The sequence below is a fragment of the Pongo pygmaeus genome, chromosome 13 (genome assembly GCF_028885625.2).
Source record: "Pongo pygmaeus isolate AG05252 chromosome 13, NHGRI_mPonPyg2-v2.0_pri, whole genome shotgun sequence".
NCBI lineage: Eukaryota > Metazoa > Chordata > Mammalia > Primates > Hominidae > Pongo > Pongo pygmaeus.
In genome coordinates this window covers 38830299-38855620 of record NC_072386.2, presented here as the reverse complement: position 1 = coordinate 38855620, position 25322 = coordinate 38830299, and the positions used below count along the sequence as shown (strand labels likewise).

The 25322-nt window shown below is 37.7% G+C and overlaps 1 protein-coding gene across 7 annotated transcripts in view; it reads left to right on the top strand.

The window, feature by feature from the left end:
* The window catches only part of ADAMTSL1 (ADAMTS like 1), a 443802-nt gene that overhangs the window by 147689 nt on the left and 270791 nt on the right, over positions 1-25322 (top strand). For 4 of the 7 annotated variants that reach the window (XM_063650521.1, XM_054500641.2, XM_063650519.1 and 1 more), the window contains exons 5-7: positions 556-682; positions 14090-14164; positions 17381-17538. In XM_063650521.1, the coding sequence (XP_063506591.1) occupies positions 556-682; positions 14090-14164; positions 17381-17538 (360 nt within the window). Of the gene's footprint in view, positions 1-555; positions 683-5189; positions 5265-14089; positions 14165-17380; positions 17539-25322 lie in introns of those variants that run through there. The other 3 variants (XM_063650525.1, XM_063650524.1, XM_063650522.1) reach the window with 2 other exon arrangements.

Genomic DNA, 25322 nt, shown 5'->3' with positions numbered 1-25322 from the left:
ATATTTTTTGAGGGCCTACAATTGACCAAGCACTGTTCTCACTGCTTGGAATACATTAATTAACCCAATATACAAATCACCCACCCTTATGCAGCATACATTCTAACGAACCATGTGGAACATGGAGATCATTTATAAAATGTTTCCTGCTACCATTACCTCTTGGTTGTAGTTTTTGTCATTTAAGTGAATCATAATTATTAACATAGGAGTTATTCTTGAGTTAAGGCCCTAAAACATCAATAATTCAGGATCTTCTCGTCTCTCTTACTTTCTCCCCATCATTCCCTACCCTGCTCCCTATTCTCTCTCATTCTCTTTCTTTTACCCTTCTTTCTATTTGTATATCTGAATTTTGAAAACATCTTTACCCATGCTACCTTTTTCTCTTTCTTAGCTTGATTCAAATTCCAGTTGAATTCAGTCACCTTCACGGGAAGTATGTTTTAGGCCCCTCAGGGATGAAGGGAGGGTTATTTCGTGGTGATTGGCCTCATAATGGATTTTGCCATCGGTAGGTGCTTGGTTGAATTACACATCTCTCTTTCTTGTTAGATTGTTGGCTGCGATCACCAGCTGGGAAGCACCGTCAAGGAAGATAACTGTGGGGTCTGCAACGGAGATGGGTCCACCTGCCGGCTGGTCCGAGGGCAGTATAAATCCCAGCTCTCCGCAACCAAATGTAAGACACACAGAGACAGGCTACCTTTGGACTTATTGACTTATCCTCTCCTGGCTTAGGTCTGGCCCCACTAAACAGCCAGGGAACAACACCTCCATCAAAATGATGATGAACCTGAAAATGTAGAAGGCTTCATGCTCTGGCATGTGAATTAGCTTAGGTGGGACAAGTCAGGTTACCAGCTGCAGTACCAAAGAGGAAGCCTGTCCTTCTGAGGCACATCAGAAGTGAACCAGACATGGGGCTACAAATACTTTCTGTACAAACATGAGCTTTGCTATCCAACATGAGGACAGACTGTATCCCAGCTCCTGCGTGATGTGTAGTGTGCTATACCTGGTGGAAGATAGCGAGGAGAGTGGGAAGATAGCACAAATTCACTCCTGTCACTGTGAAGTCACATGGCCTTCATTTACAAGGTGGTCTTTGGTCAGTACTAAAACAAGTCCTTTCAGAATTAATGTAGGGGTGTGATTACATGAAGTTTTGGTTTTTTGGTTTTTGGGTTTTGGTGTTTTGTTTTTGTTTTTTTTGTTTGTTTGTTTTTGACTGAGTCTGTTATGCTGTCGCCTAGGCTAGAGTGCAATGGGGCAGTCTCAGCTCACTGCAACCTCCGCTTCCTGGGTTCAAGTGATTCTCCTGCCTCAACCTTGCAAGTAGCTGGGATTACAGATGCATGCCACCACACCCAGCTAATTTGTGTATTTTTAGTAGAGACAGGGTTTCACCATGTTGGCTGGGCTGGTCTTGAACTCCTGACCTCAAGTGATCCACCCACCTCAGCCCCCCAAAGTGAGGGATTACAGGCATGAGCCACTGTGCCCAGCCTATATGAAGCTTTTTATTGACCTTTGTGTCCTGATATCTCAATATTAGCCAAAAAAAAAAAGTGTGCTTATTATACAGGTACTTGCTGAGAATTTCACACAATCGTCACATGTAATTGTTATAACAACCTCATGAGCAAAGTACTATTAGTCCCCATGTTATGGATGAGATAACTGAAGCTTAGCCAGATTATGGGACTTGCACAGAGTCACACAGTTGTAATGGAGCCAAGATTTGAGCTCAGAGTCTGATTCCAGAGCCTAAGCACTTACTTGTTTCCCTGGACTGGTCACAGCCCCGCTGATAGTCTCTGTGGTGGGACATTTGCAAAGCAGATAGATGGATCAAGGGAAGGTGCCTCAGATGTCTGCCCAGTCACGTCCTGCTAGGATAGATGGTACAAGTTCTCATGGTACCAACGCCAAAAATGGAGTCATTAATCTGAGGCATTTTATGATACACAGTCTGACAATCACTATTCTAGGCACTGCAGCAGATACAGATAGAAATAAGACAGCCCTTGTATTAAGGACATGCATTTTTAGAATTATTTTGACATTGCTTGGCATATTGTCTCCAGATTTTGCTACTATGCAGAATCCTTCAATAGATCCCTGATTGAGTATTTCTTTCCATACGTCTCTCTGGTTTGGGAAATGAGAATGAATATCTTTACTGAATGTGTTTTGTTATCTTTACTTGTTGACTAGCTGGAGGAAAACAATTGACATATGGAGAGTTTGTTGCTTTAAATGGACTTACAGGTCAAGGAAGAAAGGCAGATGCAGTTATTCTGACATGCAGTGGAGAAATACTCTCAGAAGTCCTGAAAAGGCAGCTTGCCAAAGGATTAGCCTCGAGGTAAAAAGAGGAGGCAGAAAGAAAGAATGGGGACTTACAAACACATGAAAAATTGGAGATACCAGTTTAGGGAACTCTGTACATTCTAACTCCCTTGGAAGCAGTCGAAAATGTAATTCTGCAAAAAAATAAAATAAATTCAAAAGATTCTGGCATATTGAATAAAGAATGAGGTAACTTAGACTTTGATATAATACATTCAGGTGAGATTTTTCTTTGGTCATGTGTGTTGGTAGCTTCTTCCATAAGACGAAAAATTTCTAAAGTTAGAAGATGGAAACCAGAAATGGATAGAGGCATAATTCTTTTGTAAATCATGGTTGGATGTTAGAAAAGAGTTACGTTTAGAAGATCACTCTTAAGAACTCTTCATGGAATGCTAAAAGAATTAAAATCCTCTAATTATTTCTGTCATGTAACTGAATCAGTGTTCATTATCTAGGAATCTAGGAATTACTGTTAGGTACAAAAGGAAATGTCATGCATGTGTGCAGTAATGGCTGTATAGTGTCCTGGGAGCATGTTTTTAATGGTAAAGATGCTTCTTTATTCTGATGCCCATACCTTCTTGTTCTCATAGAGGAGCTAGACTACTGTGCCCAGATAGACATTCCTCTTACCCTACTGTTAGGGAGGGATGGGTGACCTCTAGGGCCTGAATCACAAAACAAAGATGGAGAAGCTCCTAAGGAACAAACTGAAGCAAATTGAAAGCCCTATATCTCCAAGTCTGCAAATAAATACCTCAATGAAAAGTGCCCTATTCAAGACCGACAGTGGGTAAATTATATAATACACAACCTGATGATTATACATAATGACAAAATGCAATTGATTCGTTTACCTTAGCACTGATGATGCCTCATGACAAAATGATTGATATCAATAAAGCCCACCATATGCATGCACCTCACCACAATCTATAGCAGATGCTGAACAAACTGCCTCACTTATGTTTCTCCACCCTGGAAGAATCTTGCATCTTATATTTACAGACTGTGAGGTGACCCACTGGCAGGGAACATGAGGCTGCTCTGCAGGGCCCAGTGGAGCAGCCAGGTGAGCAGTTCTCCATGCCTGGAGGAGTCCTGCCAGATCTCTCCCCTGTCTTCTGCCAAAAGACACTGTCAGCTCGCCACATGCTCTCTTCAAACTTCTGGCACTCAGATTCCCCACATTGAACTCATTTTCTTTCTGAACTTATATCCAAGTTTTTTTTTTTCCCCGTACATTATCAAGCCTCAGAGGAACAAAGCAAAAACAGGAGAGTGGAGAAAGACCATGATAGAACGTGCCAGAAGGATAAAGAGAAGTAGGAAAAGTTTATCAAATGGCTGCCATTTGCTGGTGATTTTTTTTAAATCATCTTTTTATTAAAAGACATTACAATTGCCTAATACAAATACAGACAATGGAAATAGAGCAAGATCAAAGTACTCTTTCTCCTTTCTTAAAGGAAAAGACTACCCACTGGTAGCGCTCAGCCTTTTCATTTTTCCTAGTTACTTCTCAACTCCCCCAGCCCAATAAAAATAGTCAAATATACCTTGCTTTTGATTCTTAAAATTTAAAAGCTCATTTCTCACAAGATTTATTGACTTATACTATATTATATATTTTCCAAGTATACTCAGAATATTCTTAGGGCTAGAGCCAGCCTATTTGCTATCAGTTTGATATTTCCAGCTTTGCAGAGCTCTCATCTGTATCTGTATGTTTTGAAATCACCTGGAGATCCTACAGCTCTCTCTCTACCTTCCTTGTATGGTGAGGTCACTTAACTAATTTATATCAAGATAAAATTAAGCTTTTAATACTTAAAAATGTGCTTCTCAGACTGTGGCTTATGCTGATGTATAATGGCTTTGGGTACACATATTCTTGGACTATCATTCTAGCTCAAAGATTTTGAGGTAAAGTACACTTATAATAAAACAAGGGCCTCTATGTTATAAAGTACAAAATACATATGGATTTTTTAAAGAAAGCACAAAACATTAAAGAAATTTCCGCTTGCCCCTGGCTGCTTCAGGCTATCCTCACAAGCCACTCAAGGACATATTCATTCAACAGCACATATTTAATGGGCACCTGCTCTATGCTGAGGAACTGTTCTAGGTGCTGGAAACAGCACAGAACAAAACAGACAAAATCCATTTATCTTCCTAGGAGCCATGGAAAAAACAAATCAGAGCAGGAGAACAGGAAATGGGTATAGGCTGCCAGCCACAGGTGATGCAGGGAAGCTGCAATTTTCAGTAAATTAATAAAGAAAGGACTCACTGATAACATGGCATTTAAACAAGGATCTAAGGGAAGTGAAAAGGGGTCACCATGCAGAAGTCAGGGAGAAGAAAATTCTAGGAAAAGAGAAAAGCAAGTGCAGACGTCCTGTGGTATTTGCATTTGGGATATATTTCATGAAGAACAAAGAAGCCAGTGTGACTAAAATGAGGTGAGTTTCAAAAAGGCTAGAGAAAATGATATGAGGCTGGGGGAAGAATGGCACAGATATTGTGGGGTTTTGTAAGTCTGAATGAAATGGGAAGTTGTTGGAGGATTTTGAACAGAGGAATGACTTGATCAGATTTCTGCTATACTGAGAATAGACTGTAGTTGGAAAGATATTACACTAAGCCAGGCCACAGATGACAATGGCTTGGACTGCACCAGTAGCTGTGGAAATGATGAGAAGTGATCCAATTCTAGATATACTGCACCTGTATTTATTCTTTCTTTCTTTATTTATTTTTCTGTCTTTTCTTTTCTTTTCTTTTTCTTTATTTCTTCTTTTTTTCTTTTTTTGTAACAGGGTCTCACTCTGTCACTGAGGCTTCAGTGCAGTGGCACAATCACAGCTCAGCTCATTGCAGCCTTGACCTCCTGGACTCAGGTGATCCTCCCACTTCAGCCTCCCTGAGTAGCTGGGATTACAGGTGCACACCATCATGCCTGACTAATTTTTGTATTTTTAATAGAGATGGGGTTTTGCCATGTTGGCCAGGCTGGTCTCAAACTCCTGGCCTCAAGTGATCTGCCCACCTCAACCTCCCAAAGTGTTGGGATTACAGGTGTGAGCCACAGCACCTGGCCAGCATTTTAAATTTTAGCCATTCTTATCAGTGAGTTGTGGTATTTCATATTTGTTTTTATTTGCATTTTCCTAATGGCTAATAATGTTAAAATCTTTTCATGTTGTATTATCTTGCAATTGCTGCTGTAACTAATTACCACAGACTAAGTGATTTAAAGCAACACAAATTTATTATTTTATTTATTTATTTATTTATTTTTTGGTTCTGGGGGCATCAGAAAACTGAAATAGGTTTCACTGGGCTAAAAACAAGGTGTTTGCAGAACACAGCTCTGGAAGCATTGAGGGAGTATTTCTTTTTCTTCAATTTTGATTTTCCTGCTCCTGGAGCCTATGCACATTCTCTGGCATCTTCAAAGTCAGTAGCATAGTATCTTCAGATCTCTCTCTGACTCAAGCTTCCTCTTCTGCCTGCCTCTTCTATATTAAAGAATGTTTGTGATTACATTGATTCCACTCAGATCATCCAGGATAATCACGTAATTTTAAGGTGCCCTGATTAGCAATCTTAATTCCATTAGCAACCTTAATTCCCCCTTGCCACATAATAGTACACATTCACAGATTTAAGGACATATTTGGCAAGGGAGAGGGATACGTTAGTCTACTTACCACAGTGTGCTTTGTTCATCTTTTGCATAGTGTCAGTTCAAGTCTTTTGCTCATTTTTAAAAAATCTGTTGCTTGACTTTCTCTTGTTGAGTTTTGGGAGTTCTTTATATATTCTAGGTACAAGTCCTTTGTGGGATATTTGAATTGGAAATATTTTCTCCATCATAGCTTTTTTCTTCAAAATTGCTTAATGTTATCTTTCACAGAGCAAAAGCTTTTCATTTAGATGAATACCAGGCTATCATTTTTTCTCTTTTATGGCTTGTGCTTTTAATGTCATGTCTAAGAAGTTCTTGCCTAAGACCAGGACACAAAGATTTTCTCCTACGTTTTCTTGCAGAAATACATTTCACCTTTAGATCAGTGACCTATTTTCAGTTATTTTTTGTATAAGGTATAAGTTTGATAGGTAGTTTGAATTTTTTTTCATATAGATGCCCAATTCTTCCAGTACCATTTGTTGAAAAGACAGCCTTTTCTCTTTTGAATTGTCTTTAAACCCTGTCAAAAATCTATTGCCATTTCTGTGTGGGTCTGTTTCTGGGCTCTATTCTGATATGTGCCTGTCCCTTCATCAATACTCCATTTTTTTATTACTGTGGCTTTAAGGTAAATCTTAAAATGAGGTAGTGTGATTTCTCCAACTTTGTTCTTGTTTTCAAATTCATTTTGGCTATTCTATTCTGGGTCTTTGCCTTTCCATATAAATTTTACTATCTGCTTGTCCATATCTACAAAAAGTCTTGCTGGGATTTTTTTGTGTTAATTCTACAGATTGATTTGGAGGGGGTAGGAATTGGCATCTTTAGCATGTTAAGTCACTCAATCTATAAGGTATGAGAATTTGATGTCTCTGTTTATTTAGGTCTTATTTTATCTCTTTGATTAGCCTTTATTAGCTTTCAGCATGAAGATCGCATACACTTTATATGATTTACATCTGTTGTATTTTTTGTAACTATTGCAAATGGCATTATATTCTCTTTTTTAAAATTATAGATGGGGTTTCTGTATGTTGCCCAGACTGAAGTGCAGTGGCTATTCACAGATGTAATCATAGCACACTACAGACCCACACTCCTTAGCTCAGCTCACTGCCTCAGCCTCCCAAGTAGCTGGAACTACAGGAGTTACTGCACTTGGCTTGGCATTGTATTCTTTATTTCCATGTCCAATTATATATTGCTAGCTCATAGAAACATGATTGATTTTTGTGTGTTAGCCATGTATTATGTAAACTTGATAAACTCAATACCTCTGAGTTTTTTGGTAGATGACTGGGATTTTCTCAATAAACAGTCATGTTGTTTACAAGTAAGAGTGGTTTTGCCTCTTTTCAATTTGTAAGCCACTTTTTTTTGTAGTCTTATTGTACTGGCTACGCATGCAATACAATAGTGAATAGGAATGATGACAATGGAGATCCTTATCTTATTCCCAATCTTAAGAGGAAAGCATTCAGTTTCTCACCATTGAGTATGATGTTAGCTGTAGGTTTTTATAAATGCCTTTTATCAGATTGAGGAAGTTCCCTTCCTTTCCTGGTTTGCTGAGAGTTAATAACATGAAGGGATGATGAATTTTATTAAATTCTCTTTTACCTCAACTGACAAAATCATGTGGTTTTTCTTCTTTAGATTGTTATTGTGATGAATTACATTAATTGGTTTTTAAATAACCAACTCTGCATTTCTGGGATAAACTGTACTTGGTCATGGTGCATTATTCTTTATATAGATTTCTAGTTTGATTCGGCAGTATTTTGTTGAGGCTTTTTATCTGTGTTCATGAGAGATACTGGTCTGTCGTATTCTTTTTTGTATTGTCTTTGTTTGGTGTTAGTATTAGCACAAAATGGCCTCAAACGATGAGTACAGAAGTAATCTCTTGTCTTCTTTTTTTCTGGAAGAGATTGTATGGAATTGATGTTATTTCTTCTTTAAATGTTTGGTACCACGCCCCAGTGAAATTTTCTGATGTTCATAAGGATGAACATATGGAACACCATTATAGTAACTATTTTAATATCCATTCTGTGTTTGGATTGATTGATTTTTCACTTTAATATGTGCTGTTTTTTTTTTGTTTGTTTCTTTGCATGCCTCATTATTTTTTGACTTGATGCCAGACATTACAAATTTTACTTTTTTGAGTAGTAGATATTTTTGTATTTCTGTAAATATCCTTGAGCTGTGTTCTGGGAGCAGTTAAGTTGCTGAAATCAGTTTGAACTTTTGGGGTCTTAAAATGTGGTAGACAGGACCAAAGCCATGTTTGGTCTAGAGCTAATTGTACCCTTTTACTGAGGCGGGACCTTTCTGAGTAGACTACTGAATGTTCCATGACTTACAAAGTTTGTCACTTTGGCTGATGGGATAAGATACTATTCTCAGCCCTGTATGAGCACCGTGTACTCTTCTCTGTAATTCTTTTGTGTAGTTCTTTCCCCAAGCCAGGTAATTTCCTCACACTTACGTATTGATTACTGCTGGCTACTTTAAGGAAACCCTCTTGGGTCTCCAGAGTTGTCTTTCTGTATAGCTCTCTCCTTTCTGTTACTTTGTCCCAGAAATTCTAACTGTTTTGGTCTCCTTGGACTCTTGGCTTTGTCTACTCAATTCAGGGAATCTACTGAGCTCTACAGGCCTTCATACTTCCAAAGCTGTAGCCTAGGAACTCTATCAAGGCAGTAAGCTGGGGCAATGTTGGGCCTTATCTGATGTGTTTCCTGAGTATACAGAATTGCTGCTCTTGTTTGCCTGATATCCAATATCTTAAAAACCATGGTTTCATCTGACTTTTTGATTGTTTTAGACATAATATTAAATCTGGTTCCTGTTAGTTCATCTTTGTCAGAAGCAGAAGTCTTGGTGCTGGGCTCTCAATTCAGCTCTGCACTTACATAGAGCTAGCCAACTTTTGACTCCTACGGCAATGCAGTTAAGCACCTGTAATTCTGATTCCTCGTCTCCCTACAACCTCCACAGCCATTTGGTTCCTAGAGGTTGAATGTGTTCCAGTATTGTCTTAGAGCTTTCTCCCAAGTGGCTGACACTCATTTTGTGAGTTTGATACTGGCTGTTTTGATGTTAGCACCTGTGTAGGCAAAGGTATCTATGTCAGGATTATTGCCTGAGTGAGAGGGAATATAAGATACTACTGATTGTGAGATGTATTCTGATTTCATATATGTTAAAGTATGAAAAGTTGTCCCTCTTGGAATCAATGAAATAGAGTATTTTGACAATAGAACTTTTTAACTGATTACATATAAAGATGAAGTAGAGGATGGCTCCAAGTTTTCTGGCCTAGGCAAATGGAAGGATGAAGTTCTCCAGATGGGAATGAGGAGGGCATCTTGTTTGGCTTGTCCAGTATATATCTTCTATTGTGCAATTACAGATAAACCAGGGAGAAAATTGAAAGCCTCAGATGCTCAACTTCTTATTTTGTTGGATATATTTTAAGAGTAATAAAACTGTCATGAAGATGTAAAACATACCATTTAAACCTCCTCAAGATTGGCAGACTATTTTTATACATAGTCAATTGTATTTTAAAATGACTCTCTCATTTTTAAAAATAAAATAAAATAAAGTATCAGCTCCATAGGCATAGAGGGAAGAGTCTTTAAAAATATGAACTCATCAACGGATCTAAGAATAAGATAAACTCAGACATCAGAATAGAAAATTCTGTCTTTCAAAATATTATCCTCATCACCTTTCTCTGACACAGCTGTGAATCACGCGGAACATCCACATATGACAAGATTTTTAAATGAATATAAAATGTTCTAAATAGAAAGTTGTGTGATATACATATAGATAGATATTTTTTAAAGAATTCTTTTAGGTACAATCCTTGGGAAGAATTTTCTTGAGAAAAGGCATTTGCAACCCATATCTGTGAAATGACAGAATTTATGATTCCCATGGAAATTTTGTCCATCGAATGGAGAAAGGGGTTATCTGGTATCTGAAGCAGATCATTTAGAATTGTTGATTAATAAGCTAGAAATATGTCCCGAAGACTGGCATCATGGTTCAGTCAACAAAGCCAGAATAGATTAGGGTAGATGCACTCGATCATAGAACAGTGCGCCTTTGTAGGAAACGGCACCCAGAGGAATGTGCAGCACGGTGGGAGAGGATGTGGACCCTGCCTCGCCAGCTATACTAATGGCATTAATCACCAAGGAGGCAGGTGTTGCAACCAGATTGCTCTCACATCCTAAGAGATCTTAAACATCACTCTGTACACAACATTCTAATAGATGCCAAGTAGAAGCATCTTCCAATCCATCCCAAATCATTGAGGATTTATCAGCAAGTGAGACAATTATTAATACATAAACAACTCAAAAGTGGCTTTTTATGAACATGCACAAAATGAAATTTTTAATTGTTTTTCCTATTTTGTTTTTTGTTACATTAAAAGTACTGTTCCTTAAAGTAAGTCCTAAGATATATCAGCTGATTTTAACAGATGACACATAAGAAAAAGTTTTTATGGGTAAACATCTTAGGTATACACTGGGTTAAGTAGAGTGAAATGGGTTTCTTTGGTGCAGGGTTCCTAAAAAAATGAATGAATATGCTTTGGGAATTTCATCTGTGGGGGTGTAGTATTTTGTATTTCTCCCATATTTTATCTTATATCCCTTTTTCAGGACCATCTTGTGGGGCTAGTGCTTTGTTTATCTTCTTTGTCACTGAATCCCTAGTACCTAGCATGGAGCCTGACACTAAAAGACACTCAAAAAATATTTGTGGACTAAAGTAATGAATTTGCAGATCGTTTAATGACTGGCCAGGGGTCCATCAGCCCTTTTCAGAATAATATATAAGAGAAGGCTGTGGCTTTTCCTACTTCTGTGCCATGTGCTGCCAACTGCTAGAGTTTGTACCAGTTGTATCAGCAACTGCTGAGTTGCTTCATTTCTCTTTGACTAGATGAGTGCAAGGGGCATCAGAAAATACTATTCACCTGGTCTACTTTCTCCATATACCCTCTTCCTCAACAACTTTCTAGGAGGTTCTTCTCCTCTCTTTTTTGGGGGTGTATGCAAATGTTACCACACCCTGTCTTCTTTAGGGAATATACAGATATTACAGCGTCAACCAAAAGCTAGGGCATTAATGTCCCAGTGTATGGAATGTGAGTCACTTCCCAGCAGAACAAGAGGGAGGCTGCGTGAGCTGTGTGTGGGTCAGAAGACTGCTGCTGAGCATGGCAGGGCCAAACAGAAAGCTTTCCTTTTACTTGCACTTTATTTGACCTGTGGGTAAACAAAGACTTTCTATTTCTAGAAAGTCCCATTGTTTTAACTGCTTTGAGTTTCTTTTGCAAACTTAAAAAGTCATGTCTTTATGCAAGGCGTTGAAAGCTCTGTAGGCCCAGTCTCGGCCGGGTGTGGTGGCTCACTCCAGTAATCCCAGCAGTTTGGGAGGCCAAGGCGGGTGGATCATAAGGTTAGGAGTTCAAGACCTACCTGGCCAAGATGGTGAAACCCCGTCTCTACTAAAAATACACAAATTAGCCGGGCTGCGGTGGCAGGAGTCTGTAATCCCAGCTACTTGAGGCTGAGGCAGGAGAATCACTTGAACCCAGGGGGCAGAGGTTGCAGTGAGTCAAGATCTCAATCACGCCACTGCACTCTAGCCTGGGTAACAAAGTGAGACTCTATCTCAAAAAACAAACAAACAAAAAGCTCTGTAGGCCTAGTCTTAAGTTTTTTTTTTTTTTGGTTCCTTTTCTATATTCCCCTTACACTTTTTTTCTGTTGTTGTTCTTATGTACCACAAATTCTTAGCTCTCTGAAATTCAACAATGTATGACATTAAAAACAACTATAAGATTTTAGCATGAGTGGAATATTCAACTTTGTAGAGAACTTGATAATGTAACGTCTCCGGGGAAGGAATTGGGAGCGTGTGATTCTTTTTTCTCATTCAACAGGTAATGTGCTAGGGGCCTTGGAGAGTTGAAACACAATAAAAAAAAAAATAGTTTTTCAGTCCCTGTCCTTTAAGAGATTTGGGGTAGAGAGAGGAAAATAATGTTTGCAGAATACTTACTGTGTTCCAGGCTATACATCCATATATCTAGATTCATGTCTATATTTATATCTAGTCACGGCAATAGTATAAGGCAAGTTTTGTTTTCACTGTTTTACAAATGAGGAAACTGAAGATCAGAGAAGTCAGGTAACTTCTGAGATTCACTAATTTAAACTAAATTCTGCTAAAGATAGGATGATAATATTAAGGTTCAGAGAAATTGAGTAACAATTGGGATTATCTTATTTAACCTAAAACCTTCCAATGATAGGATAATTATGTACACTATTAAAAAAATATGTCTGAACAGGCCGGGTGCATGGCTTACCCATGCAATCTCAGCACTTTGGGAGGCCGAGGCAGGTGGATCTCTTGAGTTCAGGAGTTCAAGACAAGCGTGGGCAACGTGGCAAAACCACATCTCTACAAAATTACAAAAATCATCTGGGCGTAGTGGTGTGCACCTGCAGTCCCAGCTACTTGGGGTGCTGAAGTAGGAGGATCTCTTGAGCCCAGGAAGCTAAGGCTGCAGTGAGCTGTGATCATGCTGTGATAACGAGACCCTATCTCAAAATAACAATAATAATAATAAGGGCCGAGTACAGTGGCTCACGCCTGTAATCCCAGCACTTTGGGAGGCTGAGGTGGGCGGATCATGAGGTCATGAGTTCGAGACCAGTCTGGCCAATATAGTGAAACCCCATCTCGACTAAAAATACAAGAATTAGTCAGGCGTGGTGGTGGGCACCTATAATCCCAGCTACTTGGGAGGCTGAGGCAGAAGAATTGCTTGAACCCAGGAAGCGGAAGTTGCAGTTGAGCCAAGATCACACCACTGCACTCCAGCCTGGACAACAGAGTGAGATTCCGCAAAAAAAAAAAAGATATGTAAAAAAAATATATGTATATTTTATATATATAAATATATATTAAATTAAAAAGATAAGTATGAACAAAGAATCACACAGGGCTTCTGAATATGCTGGTAAATATTTTAAAACCTGCCTTTCTCTTGTCTTCTGAAGTGCCTTTCTATCCATTTGATCTTGGACTATGCATTGTACTTCCCAGAAATTTCATTTCTTCATCAGAAAATCCTCTGTGCCAATGTCACAAGTTTTGGGTGAGGGAGTAAATAGTATAATTTAGGTGAAATTTAAACTCTGCAGTACCATAAAAATATAAGATACTGTCATTACAAATGGAGTTCTGAATAAGAATGCCTGTGATGTATTTGAGATGCATGTAATATAGCTCTAATTTTTAAACATGTCTGCTTCTAATGAATTTAAGCTCAATTTATAAATAGAGTGAAAAGAAATCCATTATAAAGTGATCTGTGGTTCAATCAATTTCTAAAAAAAAATTTTTAAATAGAGTATAGCGTAGAGAAATGTTAAGAAACACCTATGGGGTGCTCACTACGTATAATATTAGGGATAGATATTGTGAAGGATATTTAAGAACTAGAAGGCATGATTTCTGCCCCTGGGGTGTTCAGAGCATACCAATATATCTTCCACTTCTCTTATCTGCTCTACTCATCCAAGATATTCTGCTGGAGAGAAGTCCAGATTTTGATGTAATAAATTCATCCTTTAAACATTATAATTTATTTTTATGTTTTAATTCAGCACAAGTGTTTTTGATCATATAAGACCAGACTTTAAAATCAAAAATGAAAAATTGCAAACCAATTTTTCAGTATATCAAAATTCCTATTTTTTAAAAGGCCAAATCCTCTAGGAGTTAACTAGTGACTAGCATCTTTGGCATATTTTATTTTGAGCAAAGTGAAAATGTTGATTCCTAAATATTGGCCTTCACATTTCAAACACTTAAAAAAACTGTAATTTTTAAGGTATGTAAGTCAGTGCCTTTATTTAGAAGGCAATCAATAATTTTGTGTCAAGTGACATGCTTTTAAGATTTTGCTTTGTTTCTCTCTAGTGGATGATACTGTTGTTGCAATTCCCTATGGAAGTAGACATATTCGCCTTGTCTTAAAAGGTCCTGATCACTTATGTAAGTAACTCCATTGTTTTCCTTTGGGAATTGGGAACTGTAGTCATTATTATTTATTTTGTGTTCCCAGAAAAGATTAAAACACAAGAATACAAATCTTTCTACTCTATCATAATATGATATTTTGAGTGCTTCTGTTTATCTTTTAGCTGCCTGATGAGATGGCAGAAACCCCTGTGGTAATTATCTTTAACCACAGTCATCCTGAAAAATACAAAATAGATGCTCCCAATGGGTTGTTCATGGGTTAAGCACATGTTTATGCTCTTGTGACTATTATATCTCATTCTCTTTCTTCTTCCTTTCCAATCTCAATCTTTTTTTGCCTTGCCTCTCCTTTTTTCTTCTTTCTTCTAACCCCCTTCTCTTTTCTTCCTTCGTTCTCTTTTTCTACCTACTTTCATATTTCATTAGTTCATCAATCCAGAGGAACATAGAAACACCAAACAACCTTAACGCTGTAGCATTTAAAGAAAACCATCATGGTGTAATTAAGCATCCCATGTTTTAAAGAAAATTCAGGGCCCTCATATCTTAAAGATAGCTACTGGGATTCAGGATTGAATGGTAATCATAACCCCAAAGATCAAATGGCAGCATGGCTCCTCCAGGGTTTGTGCAAAAATTGATCTTCAGTCATGCCAAGGCAGCAGTACAGAGCCACCTATTTCTTATTATTTAGTGTTGTTTAGATATAGACCTGTAAATTCCAAGAAAATTATAGGCTATAAACAAAGAAGAGGATGGGAGGGGATATGATAGCATTTTCTGTAAAATTCAATTTCACTGAAAAGCTTCACTTCAGTTGGTTCCTTGAGCATTTCTGATTTCCTCCACTGTGATTGTTCCTGGGTTTCCACAAAGCCATCTATCGTCTGTCCTTTCTCCCCTCCCACACAAATGCCTGTGAAACCAATTTAGATAGCAAGCATTATTTTTTAGTAGTTGGATCATGAATGAAATCATGCTAAAAAGACAAACAAGAGGAAGACAAATTGAAGCCCATAAAAGTCAAGATATCCTACAGTAGTCTTTCTAAATATAAAAATAAATACATGTCACGGAAGAGGTGGGATTTGAAAGGCCTTGTGAAGTAAAAGAATAAGTAAGGTACAGTTCAGGCAAAACCAGAAAATGCTGATTAAGTCACCTTCTATGGATTCAAGTTTGTTTCTAATCCTGAACAACCCTGTAAAATATAGTGTTCACATGTCAAAAGATAATGTATGTGCGTGTATTATTACCACTTAAATGATTCATTTTTCCCCATTTGAGAATTGGAGAGGGCTAACTTCTAATGTAACAACCCCACTCAAAATAGTACTTTTGTGAGCAGTAACAGATACTGAAATAAAATATTCAGGCCAAGATCATCACCAAGTGGGGGACTGACTCTTCATTGCGGAAGAAGGAACCCATAGGAGTAGATTTAAGAGGGAAATTTATTTTTATAAATGTATTAGTCTCCTAGATTTCCTAATTATGTGATCACAAAGAAGCTGAAGAATTGGCCTTGTTTGATTTAATTATCCTAAAGATTTGATGAAAAGCAAACTGGAATCTGCTTTTCTCTCCCAACAAACATACTATTGGTAGCATATGTATAGCTAAATTATTTTTCCTTGTGTGTTCTTTTTTTGTATTTGAAATATAATTCAGCAAAATGAATGTGGGAGTGAAGGATACCCTGTTTCTCTTTTGCCCTTCACTCCCAGAAGCTGGTTCAGTGTGAAACCAACCTTAAATATTTTGGACCAAACCAGAATAAGATGAGGCGATCTAGTCTGCCCCCTTGGCTCATCTTTAATTAGATGTACCTTGAGAAGGACAACTGTAAGCCTCTTGATAAAATGGAATCAGATGCTCAGATCAGGCCTACAACTGCAAGATTTTCGTAAAACCAAGTTAATTGATGTCCTAGAAATATTTCTACAAGTGCCTGTGAGGCAGTTTGAGGAAGGAAGGCTGGAGGAAGGAGATTTAGTACAGTTGCTTTCCCCTGATGACAACAACGTGATTTCCTCCCTCCAATATTCCTTTGATATGCCCTGTATTTTTCGGTGGGATCCCCTCTGTTCTGGGGCAAGGGAGTGAAGCCTGGCCTACTCTAGAAGAAAGGCTCCACAGACTTCATCTGAGAGTGACTAGGCATTTAATTGAACACCAAGATTTTCCAGTTGTTGATATTCCTTGCAATAGAGAACTACAAGTAGACCCCCTCTACAATAATGTAATACAAGTACTTTAGGTACTTGAGTGCCTCCAGAGACCTTAAAATTGTTTTAACCCAGAGCCCCACCCAAGCACTCCATTTTTCTGCTGAGGAATCTCTGCCAAAACCAAACGTTCTTGTCAAGATTTGGAAACCATTAGCCTTAGTCCATCCATCTTTCTTCATGCAACATAACAGACAGTTGTTCTAAATCACCCCTCAGTCACATGAGAACTTAGTCTTCTCTGAATCACACATCATAATTACCATCATCCCCAGCATGCTCTGATTTTCTACAACAAAACATGCTTCATAGGCTTTGTCATTGGCCAAATCTGGATTTGAATGCTCCAGAAATAAAGGGTTTTTTTCTATCTTAAGCACTTATGAAATACCTTATATATGCATAAAGCTGAACTAAGTATCAAAATGGATTTTAAAAAGAGAATACTGAAAATGATAGTTCCTATTCTTATATCACTATTGTTTCTTCATTTTGAACAATAGCATCAGTGTAGTAAGTAACTAGAAAGTATAAATAAACACAGATTAATGCACGAATATAAAGTCATACGGGTACTGAGGCAACTCAGAGATACACCCTGGATCTTGCAAAGCAAAAAGAAAACTGGAGGGTATCCTAGGCTGAGGGCCATCAAGATTGAAGTCAAAAGGAGACATATAAGAATTGGTTTAGTCAAAGGAATAGGGTTGCAGTAAAGCGGGATGCCCAAATAACATCATCTGGAGAGTCAAAGATTTTTTGACAGGAACCCTTGAATGCCTGGCTAATGACTTTTGAAATAATTTCAACTCCAGCATAAATTCCTATGTGACTCAGCAGTGCCTGTATAGTTTGTTGATATCACAATTTCAATTTTGTCAGCTATATAAAGAATGATGTGTCTCCCTTACCTAGCTCTAAACATTGTTGCATGAAATGTGCTTGCCTGTGGTTGCCCTAGGAACATCTTTCTCTCATCTTCATATGTTTGATTATATAGATCTGGAAACCAAAACCCTCCAGGGGGCTAAAGGTGAAAACAGTCTCAGCTCCACAGGAACTTTTCTTGTGGACAATTCTAGTGTGGACTTCCAGAAATTTCCAGACAAAGAGATACTGAGAATGGCTGGACCACTCACAGCAGATTTCATTGTCAAGGTGAGCCCTATTTAGATACCTCCTTTTCAAGCCACATCCCGAATGATGTTACTTATAATTTCCTGAGCAGACAGAGACTTTTGGTTCTGACATATGTTTGGAAAGCCCATTTGTTACCCAGGAAATGTTTAATCTGAGGGTGTTGAGCTAGCTGCATCCTGGACCTTATGAGAACATATGATATTTCAAGGTCATAGGAAATCTTTATTATATAATTAATACAATCTTTATTATGTAATTAATAAAATAACCCCACCTAAGAGGCCAATGTATCATAAGTTGGTGGCTATAGATTGTTTTTAAAATAGTTTGGATACAGTCGTTGACTTATATAGGCTATCCTCAGTATAAGAGAAAAACAAACCGATTATCCACCGACTTGGTCAACTGATCATGCTTCCAATGGCAAGCTCTGTTTTCTTTTGTACTGGCAAGAAAACTAAGTTGTTTCCTTCTATCAGAGCTTCCCTAGTCTTCAAGGTAATATAAAACACATTGCTGGAAGCAACATGCACATTCTGCTGGAAAAATGCACACACTAGAAGAACATTTGGGAATCACAATAAAATAAAACATATTTTTCCTTCAGTAGGTCAGGAGGACCTGAAGGATTTCAGCTGTAAAGCTGTAAAACTTGTAATGTGTCCAGGACTCCATAAATTTTTCATCATGGGACCTGGAGCCAGAGGACATTTGATTTAAGCTAAAGCTTGATGACCCCATGGCAGCTGGAAGTAAGAATGCATACAGGAAAATGCAATAGGCAGTAAGGTTGGAGGGAGAAAGGTTCCAGAATACTGTCCTCCGTCTCCATCTGCATGGTAGTTCTTTTTAATCCAGTCCAGACGCCAGCCACATGAATGTGAGCAAGAAGCTACAAGCCATCCGAGGTAGCTCACAATAGAAATGATGCTGTAGGTAGTTAAATTATTTCCGTTAAGCAAGAAAATCCAGTAAAGAAGTGAAAGATGTCTTTATTCTTTGAAGCCCTTGGAGTACCATTAAATAGACCAAGTATACTATAGTAATTTCCCTAGTGGCCTTGTGAGAGTTAATACAAATGCTGAAATTATACAACTGGATTCAAGCAATATTACTTACATTGGAACAGCTCACAGCATTGTCAAATGTGCTACATCTATCCAGTTGCCTTCTGCATATCACTGCTTGGATAACCCATAGGCACAACAAGCCCAACATGCCTAAGTTTAACTTGAGCCCCAGAAACCTGCTTTATCATCTTTATTTTTTTAAATCTTATAAATGAAGACACTGTCTGCCCAGGCAAGTCAGAAACCTTTGATTCACCCTGATTTTCCCTTCTATATGCCACCGGTCAGACTTCATCCAAACTATCTCTCAACATTGGTTTTTCTCCTCCATCGTTGCTGCCACTGCATCAGTGCAGGCCTTTACTTTTTCTCATCTGAACAAGTACCATGGACCCTGAGCTAGTTTACCAGCCTCTGATTTCATTGCCTATGTTACCTTCAGAGTGCGTTTCCTAAAACCCCTTTCCTAATCCTTCATAACCCCTCACCTTCACTCATTGCCTCTAGGTTAGAAGACAAATCCATAACAGTATCTGCTACTCTTGTTTAGCTGGATTGTGCCCACCTTTCCAACCTCAACTTTGACTTTTCCCCTTCTGTTTCAGCCCTGAATGATGGGCAGGTCCCCCAGCACCTTACGCTCTCATAACTCATTACCTTTGCAGGATGCTGTGCCCTCTACCTGGAATGCTCTTATCTTGTCTTCTTCCATTCTCTTCACTACCTCTTATTTCTTCTTCAAGATCTCCTCCTTCCAGGAGTATTCTTTGACTCTACCCCAAATTTCTGTCTGTATCTCCCCACCTCTGTGTTCCTTGAGAGAAGAAACTGAATTGTATTTGTCTTCATATCTCCATAAGAAGAACCCAATAAGCACTAACAAGTGCTGGATAAATAAAGAATTTTTGCCACACAGCAATTGTTTAAATAGAGCAGACGCTGACATCTCTATTATACCCACAAGGAAACTTAGCTTCAGGAAAGTTGACCGACTTGCCTGAGTTCACACTGATGGGAAGCCAGCACTGAAAATCACATTTCTTTACTTCTGGTCCAGAACGCTTTTAATATTTTATGTTGCTTCTAAGAGTATATATCTTTTTCCTCAGTGTTTCTTTAGAAAACACTGGGAATCAAATAAATGTAAAGTTATTCTAAGATAGATTATGTAATTCTTAAATTAGTTTGCTTAAACTTTAAAATGAGCCAGATAATTGAAGTACGTACAGAAAAAAAGAAGAAAATTATCTTTTTTCTAGTACTTCGTAATGAAACAACTTTCTCTTCCCTAATTTTCCTCAGAGAAATAGCTGAAAATAAGATAGTGCTATTGATTATTTATCATTTTTCATGATTTAGCTTTTACAATTATATATATCATACGATTTAAGCTTTCAGTAGCATTCAAAGTGTAGTCTCTTTTGCATTATGTATATAATACATATGTACAGTTGATTAATCAAATTCTCTTTATAGATTTAAATGGCCATGTACCCAAGTCTCAAACCAACCTCACCTTGACAAACGTCATTAGAAACACCAAAATCCATCTTCACAATCAGCAAAATAGCATCATCCTTGAGATGGGGTCATTACCCTGGCGATCTGGTGGTATGAAGTCAGGTGATTCAGAAAGCAAAATAAACCAAATGTAGAGCAGAAAGCCATCAGTGTGGTGCTTACACAGAGGTCATGAGTATCTGGGTCTTCACAGAGAGCTATCCAACAGCTATCTGAAGATTTTTTTTTCTTTAAGGCATGGCAGGATTTTATTTTTGAGATGTGGACATTCTCTTAAAACAGTCTAATTGAAACAAGTTCTCTTTTAATTTTTATTCATTAATTTTTAATTGAGTAAAAACTATATTCATCATATACAACATGTTTTCAAATATATATACTTTGTGGAACAGCTGAACTGAGCTAATTAACATGTGTATTACTTCACATATGTATCAATTTTTTGTGTTGAGAACACTTAAAATCTATCTCTTGGCAACTTTCACAAATACAATACATTGTTATTAACTGCAGCCACCGTGTTGTAGGTAGATCTCCTGAAATTATTTCTCCTAACGAAATTTTGCATCTTTTGACCAACATTTCCCCCACAATTCACTTCCACCCCAACCCCCTGGCAGCCTCTATTCTGTATTTCTATTAGGTCAATTGTTTTAGATTGGACACAGAAGTATTATTAATATCACGTAGTATTTGTCTTTCTGGGCCTAGCTTATTTCATTTAACATAATGTTCTCCAGGTTCATCCACATTGTCAGAATGACAGGATTTTCTTCTTTTTTCAAGGCTGAATAGTATTCCATTGTGCATACATATTACGTTTTGTTTATCTGTCTGTTGATGAACACCTAGATTGATTTCTCATCTTGGCTATTGTGACCAGTGCTTCAGTGAACATGAGAGTGTAGATATCTCTTCAACATACTGATTTCATTTCCTTCGAGTATATACCCAGGAGTGAGATTGCTGGATCATATGGTAGTTCTGTTTTTCAAATTTTTTTAGAAATCTTTATACTGTTTTCTACAATGGCTGAATCAATTTACATTCCCACCCATAGTATACAAGGGTTCCCTTTTCTCTACATCTGTGCCAATACTTATCTTTTGTCTTTTTGATAACAGCAATTCTATAAGGTGTAAGGTGATATTATAGTACTGAATGCCTTTCCCTGATGATTAATGATGTTGAGCATTTTTAAATGTGCCTATTGGTCATTTGTATGTCTTCTCTTGAGAAAAATCTATTCAGATCCTTTGTTTATTTTTCAGTCAGATTGTTTTCTTGATATTGAGTTGTTTGAGTTTCTTGTATATTTTGGATATTAACCCCTTATCAGATGTGTGATTTGCAATTTTCTTCCATTCTGTAGGTTGTCTCTTCACTCTGTTGATTGTTTCCTTCACCGTGCAGAAGCTTTTTAGTTTAATGTAATCCCATTTATCTATTTTTGCTTTTGTTGCCTGTACTTTTGGGTCATATTCAAAAATTGCCCAGACCAATTGCAGATTGTCACCTATGTTTTCTTCTAGTAATTTTATAGTTTCAGGTCTTACACTTAAGTCTTTAATCCATTTTAAGTTGATTTTTGTGTATAGTGTGAAATATGAGTCTGATTTTATTCTTCCACATATGAAAGTTTTTCCAAACACTACTGTCCTTTTCTCAGCAACTTTGTCAGAAAATCAATTGGCCTTAAATTTGTGGATTAATGTCTGGGCTGTCTTCTGTTCCATTGGTCTATGTGTCTGTTTTTAGACTGGTACCATGTTGTTTTGATTACTATAGCTTTTCAGTAGATTTTGAAATCAGGTCGTCTGATGCCTTTAGCTTTCTTCTTTTTTGTTGTAGATTGCTTTGGCTATTTGGGGTGTTTTGTGGTTCCAATTGAATTTTAGGTTTTTTTTTCCATTTCTGTGAAAAATGTCATTGGAATTTTGATAGAGATTGCATTAAATCTGTAGATAGTGTTGGGTAGCATGGACATTTAGCAATATTAATTCTTCCAATTCATAACACAGGATATCTTTCCATTAATTTGTGTTTTCTTCAATTTTTTCATCAATCTTTTATAGTTTTCAGTGTCTTTCACTTTCCTGATTAAATTTACTCCTAAATATTGGGATTTTTTGGTAGGTATTATAAATGGGATTGTTTCCTTAATTTCTTTTTTGAATGGTTTGTTATTAGTGTATAGAAATGCTATTGATGTTTATATGTTGATTTTTTAATCCTGCAGCTTTACTGAATTTATTGATTAGTTCTAACAGTTTTTTGGTGGATGCATTATATATTAATTTAAGCACTGCATTGCTTTTTGAAAAAGATATTGCAGGAATTAGAATGGCCACTTGTCAGTATCTCCATGGAATTTTATTGCCAAAATATCATTTTTGTTTCTTTAAAAGGAAAAGACTTTTTTGTGTAAAAGGAAGATTTTGTGACAGTGAGCGATTGTTATATATTGCCCTTAGTTCTAAAATAATGTTTTGGAATATCCTTCTCTTGCCACCTTTAAAACTAGACTGAATTCTCATCTTGCTTCCTAGAGGAGCATTTCTTCTAAAAATTTTAAACTTGTTCCATTGGCTCTACATACATTTTTGACAATGCCTGTTTAGTGTGGTAGAATAGATAATCTGCTGCTTACTGGGTGTGTGACCTTAAGAATATTGCTTTGCCTCCTCAAACCTGTTTGCTCTTTTATGGAATGGTAATAAAATACTCCCTACTCCTGAAGGAGCCCTTTTGAGGAATTAAATGAGATAATGTATATAAAAGTGGATAGATCCAAATTACTTACTTTCCATCTTTTTGAAACACTTTAACTTTCAGTCAAACCAATCACTATACTCTATCTAAACAACAGCAGGAAGCTGCTTTGCTGAAGATGGTGAGAGGCTGCTGCATTTACCAGTGGTATACCCAGGAACAATGTGGCAGATGTAGCCATTAAGATAAATGGCTATGAGAGCAGACTGAGGGTGACATCTGTCAGTACATTAATTATTAGAGGTGATCTGGCCATCATCTGGATAACTGGCTGGCTTAGTATCCCCTCCCTCCGTTACCATGCCATGTGCATCTTTTCTGAAGCTGCAGACCCAAGGAAAGAGAATGACTTTCCCAGGTAGAAGAGTCCTTCTCAGTCATAGGTCCATTCTTCATTAGAACCTCCAACTCAGCTCTACCTGTTAAAGCAGCTAAGGTATTTTGGTACATATTCTGGTTTTGCCCACTTGAAAGATCTATGCAGAAAGCCAGATTAGACAGAGAAGAAGGTGATCGATGAATATCTAAGCTACCAAAGTAGCAGAAACACACAGCAGAAGAGAAAACAATAGCAAACTCAGAGCTAAGAGCACTAACTCATAATTCATGGACTGATAACAAGAGAACACTTATTTCCTGCAGAGGTCAGTTTTTAAAAGATATTGCATATCTATAGTTGGAAAATTTGGTTAGGAAGATTGGCATCATTCCAACTGTTACCAAAATTGCATCTTGGAGGATTCTAAGGGAACAGAAACTTTGCGATTTCTGCTTGCATCAGTTAGAGTATTAGGCAAAGATGATGCCTTCATATTTTGTTCTAGATAGCCTTGAACATAATCTTGCACACAATTCAGGATACAAAACTTGCTTTTATTATAAGAGGAAACAATACAAGGAGTCTGGAGAGAAATCCCATGTCCAAAATAATGGGAATTTTCTTTATTAAGTAAGTTTATAAAATTATATATATATATATCCTTCATTTAGCAGATGATTGATACATGAGGCAGATTGACCATCCTATATAGTATCTTCCCTCTCCTAGCTTATAATGTCATTTGGAAGATAAAAGACTAGATAGACAATTTTGAAATAGTGACACATATCATTGAATACTAAAGAAAAAAAAGACACATAGTGAAAGCTATAGATATGCACTACAAGATAATATGCTTAAGAAAGCCTTTGTGGTGGGTGGATCACTTGAAGTCAGGAGTTCAAGACCAGCCTGGCCAAGATGGTGAAACCCCATCTCTACTAAAACTACAAAAATTGGCTGGGCGTGGTGGCAGACACCTGTGATCCCAGCTACTCGGGAGGCTGAGGCAGGAAAATCGCTTGAATCCAGGAGGAGGAGGTTGCAGAGATTGCACCATTACACTCCAGCTTGGGTGACAAGAACAAAACTCCGTCTCAAAAAAAAGAAGAAAAAAAATGAAAGCCTTTGTGATATTGGGCAGCCTGTAAATCTTGGGTAGGATTGAAATACAATTAGTCCTCTACTTACAATAACCAACAACAAATTTTTTACTTTATTTTGGTGCAACAGCAATATGCATTCAGTAGAAAATTTATTTCAAGTACCCAGACAACCATTCTGTTTTTCACTTTTAGCACAGTACTTAATAAATTACATGAAATATTCAACACTTTATTATAAAACATGCTTTGTGTTAGATGATTTTGCCCAACTGTAACCCAGCATAGGTGTTCTGAGCACATTTAAGGTAGGTGTGGGGAAGCTGGGATGTTTTGTAAGTGAGGTGTGTTAAATGCATTTTCAACTTACAATATTTTCAACTTACGATGGGTTTATCAGGATATAACCCCATTGTAAGTTGAAGAGCATCTGTAACCAATTCCTTTATCCACTGGAGGCTGAGGTTTGACCAACGTTTAATCCCAGATTGGTTTCACCCTGACACCCAGCCTGTTTCTAGACAGTCTCCCCATTTCAGTCAACCCTTATAAAAGGGAAAACCATTGTCCTAAGCCACGTGTTCTTGAGAGGAAAAGTTTAAATCAACTGTAGGAAAGAAAAGAAGTGAATAGTAAGTACTGCTTCATTTTCCTACCCAACTTTCAGAGGTAGTGACTCTGCCAATATGCCCCTTTTGCTGATAGATGCCAAGCGTTTAGAACTGAGCTAATCAGAATATACTGCATTTCTTGATAGATTTCACACATTGTTTTGCCCATCACACAGCTAGGTTTAGGATGCAGAGACAGGGAACTGGTTCCTCATCTTTCTTTCACTCTTGAGAGTTGCAGATCCCTGCCCAATCTTGCCTCGCTCCCCACCACCACAATATTAAGCTCAGCTCTGGTCATTGCTTTCCTGTCCTCCTCCTCTATCTGACCACTGGGACAGTCCTTCAGGTAGGCTGCAGTCTGCTTTGCCACTCAGTATCTCATTCCTGACAAATCTTTGCCACC